The sequence below is a fragment of the Glossina fuscipes genome, unplaced genomic scaffold, assembly GCF_014805625.2.
Source record: "Glossina fuscipes isolate IAEA_lab_2018 unplaced genomic scaffold, Yale_Gfus_2 112, whole genome shotgun sequence".
Taxonomy (NCBI): Eukaryota; Metazoa; Arthropoda; class Insecta; order Diptera; family Glossinidae; genus Glossina; species Glossina fuscipes.
The window spans coordinates 4434848-4443327 of record NW_023998455.1 but is presented as its reverse complement, the minus strand read 5'-3'; the positions used below and the strand labels follow the sequence as shown (position 1 = coordinate 4443327).

Here is an 8480-nt window from a genome sequence, read left to right as displayed (position 1 = left end):
TTGTGTACGGTGCCACTTAAAAGAGTTCACTTATAATTACAATACGTACTTAACTATACAAACGAATTGAAAGTGTAAATGAATGCTTAAAAGGCAATAAGAAAACTCTATACATTTTCATTAGAAAACACCGCCATATGTAACTTGCGGTATTTTATTTCCATTAGAGTGTCTCGAATAGTGTTCATATTAAGTTGATATCATATTTGCCCCTACGGAGACGTCCAAAGGGCCGTTGAGTCACTTTTTTTGCCCATGGGTATGCCTGGACAACAGAGCGTCTAAAATCTCGTGGGCATTGCATTCATTCGTCAACATGAATGACTTCTCGCCAATCGTATTATAGAATAAAAAATCACCTTTCCCCCTATCGTATGCCTTCATAGACCATACATACATTCACGCATTCCATATTGGGACCAGACATTATCCTAGTTGCCCCACTTTTCATCATCATCATAAATATACAGGCGTCCTTCATATAACACGTTACTGGGTAGTAAAACAGTGTTTTCTTATAAGTCGAAAGGAGAGAAGAGAGGAGAGAAGTTTCAATGGCTTAGCTGTAATTTTTGAATAAATAACAAAGTTTCATATAACACGGTTTCGAAATGGCTCGGTACGAACTAACTCTGTTATATGAGAAACACTGCAACCTACCTCCGCCTTAAGGCGCAGCAATTGTAAGCAATTTTCCTTACTGTCTTACTGATAAATCTTTAGCAGTAAGTATAAATCAACAAAGCTATTGAAGGCCTTGTAACGGGTAGTAATAGAATAATAGAATATTACATAAGGTAAGATTAGATATGGCGGCAGTCTGCACTGAAGCACGCCTTGTGCTAATTAATTCGGCCTGATTCGGTAAAAGCTCTATAATGTGGGATGGAGATCACCGATTTTTCCTATTATCAAAAAAAAATCTTTGTGTCGCATTGGCGTTGTGGTCGTTGTAGGCGCGTCCTTCAAAAATTTTAAATCGCTTTCAAATTCTTTTGCAAAATATGTTGGCGATATATTTTATTTCGCTAACGGGAGAACGTTTACTGCAAATACTACACAGACGAGTAGAGGAACAGGCGGCCAAACCCTTATGGGGTTTATGAAGCTTGTTTTTGAACTTTATAAAGGTATTAAAAAAAAAAATTAAATGTTGATATCCTATAATATCGGGTAGGCGTGGGCAATTTTTTCCATTTTTATACAGGTACGTAGGTATAGGTATGCGTTCAAATTTTTGTTTATGAGTAAGGAAAAAAAACCAATTCTTATTGTGTTTGAAGAAGGGAGGTACTGTGGGCGTGCCCTTCGACCGATTGGACCATTTTCAATACCAACCTACATGCAATGTCTTCCAATGTCTCTGCCAAATTTGAAGTCGATATCTCTATTCTTGCGGCCAGCGGACGGCCAGGCGGAAATATCTAAATCTATTCAAGATATGGTGCTGATCAGGAATATATATACATTTTGGAATATACCCCTCACCCTTCGGTGATGGGGGAATAAAAAAATATATATATAAAAAAAATAAAGTAAGAAAATTATATTCGTCTCTCATCGAAATTTTCGCATCTCGCATCTTTTCTTTTTTAAAGACTAAAAAGAACGAGAAAACTAATTTTCCGTACTCTGCAACGTTGAGTGGGCGTGGCTGATTTTTTGCAGAATATACGTGGAAATTAATGGAATTTGTGAGTAATGAGTAAAACGCCCAACAACAAAGTCGCGTTGAGATTATGTTGCATTGTAGGCATTGTGGTGTTGGACCCTAAATCCAACACCAAACTGAAGAAATAATAATCAAATTCAATCGCAATCATTTAGTTTAAGTTTGCGATCATGTAATTAGTTTTTGAAGCACTCCAACGATACAATGATATAACAATAATGTACACATTGACTAACTTAACAAATGGATGTGAATGTACCGAGACTTTTACCCTCTAATAACAAAAGAAAAAAAAAAAATGTACACAATAAAGCTCTTAAACAATTTACACTAAAAAGGAAAATTGAGAAGTAAACCAATAGCATAAGCCAACGTTAAACGGATATAAGTTCATGTGCGTGATAAAAGGGCAGTGGGAGGAAATGTAGAAAAAATGAAAAAAAAACCCCACATGATATTATATTTTATGCAAAATATCGTATTATTAAAGCCACTCATAGTACGTGTCTATACATCGATGAATAATCGCATTCATGGCAACGTTCCTGTACCCTACAGAGGAGGTTTACCCTACATCCCAACTTGTTGCACAAGGATGTATTAAGTTTGAGTGGATATATGCAATAGATAACAGGACTTGGGAAGGATTCACCTTTTATCATCACATCAAACGATTATGAGTTTGTCTGTCCCGCTGTCCACCTAGCTCTCTTAGGTTGAATCTGCAGGGCGCATTTTTCGAACCATGATTCGGATCAAACTATTTCAGAAAATAATTCCGAGACAATTGATACAATAGAAGGTGTGTTAAGCCCTTCTGGGTGTAACATGAGCGACAGATGACTCGTTGAGTTGGGCAAAAAATATTTGAAGGAAAAAAGTATTAGAACCTCTGCAGGGTTGCCATATATCGAAATGTAGTGAAAATCCGATAATTTTTTTTGATATTGTCGACATTTGCGACTTCTTTTCGGAAACATCTCTTAAAAAGCGTCCATTTATAGAAAATTTAACAAAATTTCAAGTCAATCGATTGGGAATCGAAACAATCAAGCGGTGCGGTAGACTCGAAAAAAGGCTTTTTAATGTTTTAATTTTGAAAATACATTTTTGTTTCATCTCTGTTATTCGGGCCTGATGGATATTTATTTGAAATCTTGTTATCTTGGTGGTAACTTGTGAAGTTATTTGGAAAATAAACTTTGCGGATACTTTTCAGATTTGACTTCACTTTCCGCAATTCTCTATTACTATATCCTACACTACTCTTGTTTGAGGAAGTTTGCGCGGCGGCCACAGCTACTTGAGTGCGTATGCACTTTTTGTTATATCCATCGATTCTGAATCACTTTCCGCCTCGACCTAAGCTTGTCTGTCCATTTTATATTTCTCCAGGCATGTTTGCGTTCCAGCTACAATTCAATGCAATTTTTAAGATATTTTGATGACATTCGTTACACTAACCCGTTCTCGTCCAAGGATGAACGATCTTGAATACAGCTCGTATCGCTTTTTTTTGAAAAGTCACCAGATCAGAACGTAGCGTAATTTTTAAAATTTGGCTTAATAATAGTATTTCGGCATTATATATTGGTGTGGAAAATTTGGTCCGGATTGAGCAAATTTTTGAACCCTTTGCCCCATAATCATTATTACAAAACTTGCATCTTTATATGGTAAGCTAAGGTAAGATATAGGTTTCAATATTTCATATGTGAATAGTGATTCATAATAATCTTTTGACATAAAAATTAATCTAATCGAATTTGGACCACGTCGGCCTATTTTTCGGATCTTAACTCGTACAAGTATTCTAATGAAAAATAAACCTTTGCTAGCAAAAAAGTTCGAATTTTTAATATTTCATGATGAAAATTTGTGCTTAGTAGTAAATTGACCAAAAGGAATTTGGATCATATAGATCTATTTTTCAGATCGCATTTTATGTATATAGGAATTCTCACAGAAGCAACCCGTTATGATTCCTGCTTTTTTACAACTGAAAAACATGAAATTTTTGTTAAAATGAATATAAACATGTATATGTATATTTATATATAAATATATGGTTTTTTTTTTGTACACCATATCATATCACACATTTCAAGTGTTGTGTTTTTATTGGATTGCATGTGTTGCTGCTGTCGATAAATTTTTATTAAATTTAAACAATATTCATTTGGAATTTATTAAAGAAAATGTTTCACACAACATATATATATACATTTATATATATATATATATATACTAACAACAATAATAATAGTAGTAGTAACTAATAATGAATTCTTTGTTTACTTTTTTTGCCTCGTTACCCTTGCCGTGCGGTTTTTTTTACTGATCTATGCGCGCCCTTCCCCCTTCCCATGACGGCCTGGCTGCCTGCTTGCCTGCCTGCCTGCCTGTCTCTACGCAATAGATTTTAAATAAGCAAAATAAGCAACAACAAGACAGAGTGTGTTCAAGCGTGCATTAACTAACAATAACAGTACATCAAATAATATGTAAAAAGGCAAAAAAAAAACGCAAATTCTTACTTTTCGTTAAATCCAATCAAACGTAAATGAAACAATACAAAAAACAACAAAATTTGCATACCCTTGCAAAAGACTTATTTAAAAAAAAAAAAAAAAACAAAATCCACAACTAATGCTGTAATCATGAACCAAGTTCAACCTAGCGTTTCCTTACAATTAATTTAACCCTACAGGAAAACGAGAAAAAAACAAAAAAAAAAAAACACCGAACTACAATACAATAATATAATAATAGCAAAGCGACATAATATTAATCCCCCATAAGCAATTAATCAGCAATTAAATTAATTGAAAAACTCTTCAACGAAACGAAGTAAGAAGAAGAAGAAGAATAAAATAAGGAAAATCAAATCAATTGAAAAAAGTACTTGCGGTCTTCATTCTTTTTTTTTACTTGTTTTTTTTTTTTTTTTCGTTTTTTGATACTTGAAAGCAAAAGATTCTTAAAATTCCAAATCAAGCTGGTGAGTAGTGTGCAAATCCTACATAATACATTATGCATTTATGAAATTGTATTTTTAGAAATTGCATTTAATAATTGAAAAACAAAAAATGTTAATTAAGAAACAAATCTCTCAATATATTTAAATTAGTTCACGACGCCCATCACCATCGAAAATGGCGCCAACAACGACCATCGAAACCATAACAATCACGCGACCTTTAAAGGTTTGTCTTTCAAAATAACTAAAGGGTCTCTCAAAATTTACGCAAGAAAAAACTAAATTCGTCCGGGCCCGAATCTTATGCAACCTTCATCACCCTTTACCCCAAAAAAAAAGACAAAAGAAGTAAAAAAAAAACAAAGCTCTCATGCTCTATAATATGGAGTGGGCGTAGTTGATTTCTTTTATTTTTAAAAGAAAAGTTTTTGTCGCATAGGTTTAGGCACATAGGGCATTATAGGCGTGTGCTTTGAAAAGTTTAGGTTAAATGCAAATTCTTTTGCAAATTTTTAGGCGATATGGGGGGATGTTTACCACAAATACTACAAAGTTGCGCAAACAGAAAGATGGACAGACGAACAGGCGGATATTCAAAATTTGAAACCGGCAAGAATTTGTATACTTTACGGGGTTTTTGAAGCTTGCTTCTTTTGGTCGTTATGAAGCTATTGCAACAATAATTCAAATTTGATACACTATAATATATTGGACAGACATGGTCACTTTTTTTTTAATTTTTGTATAAGTAGCACAACATCGCCCGTAGAAAATACGATCAAAATTTTATACATTTATCTGCCGTTATTTATGAGTAATAATAAGCACAAATTCCTTTTAAAAAACGGGGTGCTCTCAGTTTAGGTGATCCTGTAGGCAAGAACTTCAAATGTTGCTATCAAATTTGAAGTCGATGCCTTCGTATGGCTTATAAAAGACATTAGACGGATGGACAGACGGAAATCAATTTAAATCGATTCAGAATTTGATATTAAGCAAGAATATATATATTTTGCGGGGGGGGGCTCTGAAGCTTCTTTCATTCGTACCCTCATCTCTTGATGATAAGTAGATTGAATATAATGAGAATGTTACTGTGAATGTATGAGAGACTGGCATCGTAACGTGTTAGTTGTTAAGAAATGTGGTTGTTTTACATTTTCAACCCATATGTGTGTGGGGGCGGAAATTCCTGCATAAGACTATCTTTATGGAGACCGCTTTGTTTTATCCCCTTACGCAATGCATTGCAGCACAAATTGCGGCAAATTCGAATCATGCTTAAATTTTGGAACACCCTTTATCAATTTTTTCCTTTTAACTTTTTTTTTTTTTTTAATTAATTATGAAAATTAATTTTCTCATTTTAATAAAAAAAAAAAAAGGTTATTGCATTTATTTGTGGCGTAATCGTTGTCATATTAATGATAATGGCATTGGCTTCCACCGATTGGCTTATGGCAGAAAGTTGGCGTCAAGGTTTATTTGTTCATTGCATTGAAGAAGATGTCTTGCCACCGCTTCCATTTAATTTACATGATCCTCCAGGCTGTTATCCCAGCCGAGATGTTGGTAAGTCTTTCCTTTTTTTTATATTTTTTATTTTTTGAATAATTTGTATGTATGTATGTATTTTTAGCTTATATTAAAGCAACGGCGGCCCTTTGTATTATCACATTGATAACTGATTTCATAGCTACGACATTAACTGGTCTTGGCTTAAAATCGCAAAATCACAACTTAAAATATAAATATTATAGAATTGCAGTTTTAGTCATGTTACTATCCTGTAAGTAAATTTATAAACATAACATCTGCTATTTATTCATTTTTAATAATAATTTTAACAATTTTTTTTTTTCTATCGTTCTTAGTAATATCTGTACTATCAGCATTAATAATTTATCCTGTATGTTTTGCCGGTGAACTTAATCTGGGTAAGAATATATTTTAAAATATCACTGTTGTATTGTGTGACACTGATGGTATCGCTGACTGTCATTTTGCTTTATATTTTTCTATATTTAAAATTTGATTTTATTATATTGGAAAATGTCTTTTTTTCGGTAATTTATAGCAAACCGACCGGTTTGGGAATTTGGCTGGGCCTACGGTGTAGGTTGGGGCGCTGCCATATTCTTATTTGGAGCGGTTGTCCTTTTACTATGTGACAAAGAATCCGAAGAGATATATTATAAGGAAAGAAAAATAGTACATGAAAACCAAATGCGCGCCTAGGCCAGGCCGCACGACCTGCCTGACGTCGTTCTTTAGACATATAAGTATATATATTTCTTTTTGAATTAACACATAAATTAAAAAGAAAAACGAAAACAAAAACAAAAAAGAAAAATTTTATTTTAATATCCAAGAAAAAAAGAAAAAAAAAAAAACCTCCCACATTACATACAAAAACAAAAATAATTGAAAGAAAAAAGAACAAATTGTCATTAAACCTCATTCATCATGATCATTCTATTTCATCGTATAAATGCGTACCAAACTGTTATACATTTACATATATACACAGGTGTTTACATCTCTTTCTGATATAATCATAGATACACACGCGCACACAAACACAAAGACACAGACACACACACAGGGACACAAACATCCAAATGCAGATAAACTCATACATACATACATATATATACACAAATCACATATTTCTTCTTTTCCCTCTTTTTTCTTTAATTTTTGTTATTATTATTATTATTATTATTATTATTATTGTTTATTCTTATTTATTGCAGATTCGTTTTTCAAGCCTTAATTTAATTTAAAGAAGGAAACTTTTTAATTTTCAATTTAAATCCTTGATATAGAAATTTTATAATTTTTTTCTTATCATTTACGATTTCCTTTCATGTGTATTCTATTTTCTGGCCAAAAGAAAAAGCAGCAACAGCAACAAAAACAAAGACAACAGCAATTCGATAGTAAATGTATATGTATATGTAATAATAAATTAGATGAAAAAAAAAAAGAAAAAAGAAGACAAAAACATTTAAAAGCCATTAACTAGCAAATGCTTTCAATCTGTCTCCTTCTCTCTCTCTCTCTCCCTATCTATCTATCTCTCTTTCTCTATCTATCCATCTTGTGCTCGGTGTGTAGGTTTGTAAAACTTACTCTCAAAATTTTAATACTAATGGCATATATAGAATACATATAGGAAAGAATTTTGTTTATTAAAACATAATTAATATGAAGAAAATACGTACAATGCGTGCACAGATACTCATATACACGCACACACACATACACACACATACAAGACACAGACTCGGTACACAACAAATTATTAAACATTCAACAAGAAAAATGAAAGAAAAATCAAAAGAATGTATAGAAAAAAAAAAGGAGAAGAAAAAACTCACATGTTAAAGTACCCACGCCCCCCTTCCCACAAAATAAAAATCCGCAAATCACCAAATTCTCAAATTGTTTTTTTTTTTTTTTTTTTTTTTTTTTTTTTTTTTAATAATTATGTACATATAATTTTAGTAAAGAGAAGAATAAGATTAAAAAGTCTTCCTTGCTTTCGAATCTCTCTTAGGACATGTTCTCCTATACGTGTAACATGCCGACGGTCAGAAAAACTTGAAACTTGAAAGCGATCAGAGATTATCCGTAGCCTAGGCAACAGACGGTAGGACCGATCGTTAAAACAATGATTTATTAATTAATTGGATTATCAGTTCAGTGAAAGAAAAGCGATCCAATTAATCCCATGGATTACTAGTTTAGTACTTTAACTGGATTGGATCTATTAATCCAATTGATTAACTAGTTGTTCGTCCGCGTTCGCGACGGCCGTTAATT

General features: G+C 32.8%; 1 protein-coding gene and 1 long non-coding RNA gene across 4 annotated transcripts in view; both read left to right on the top strand.

Annotated features, from left to right (window-relative positions):
* LOC119639098 overlaps nt 1–4407 on the top strand; it is an 8756-nt gene extending 4349 nt beyond the window's left edge. The window contains exon 2 of the long non-coding RNA XR_005247529.1: nt 4092–4407. This is a non-coding gene — a long non-coding RNA (uncharacterized LOC119639098). The remainder of the gene's footprint in view (nt 1–4091) is intronic.
* Nucleotides 1–7572, top strand: part of LOC119639097 (transmembrane protein 47) — an 18016-nt gene extending 10444 nt beyond the window's left edge. Inside the window, exons 2-7 of one of the 3 annotated variants that reach the window (XM_038036294.1) lie at nt 4803–4878; nt 6038–6224; nt 6292–6441; nt 6527–6589; nt 6730–6934; nt 7409–7572. In XM_038036294.1, the coding sequence (XP_037892222.1) occupies nt 4803–4878; nt 6038–6224; nt 6292–6441; nt 6527–6589; nt 6730–6890 (637 nt within the window). In that variant the 3' untranslated portion in view covers nt 6891–6934; nt 7409–7572. Of the gene's footprint in view, nt 1–4561; nt 4674–4802; nt 4879–6037; nt 6225–6291; nt 6442–6526; nt 6590–6729; nt 6935–7408 lie in introns of those variants that run through there. The other 2 variants (XM_038036296.1, XM_038036295.1) reach the window with 2 other exon arrangements.
* The last annotated feature ends 908 nt before the right edge of the window (nt 7573–8480 follow it).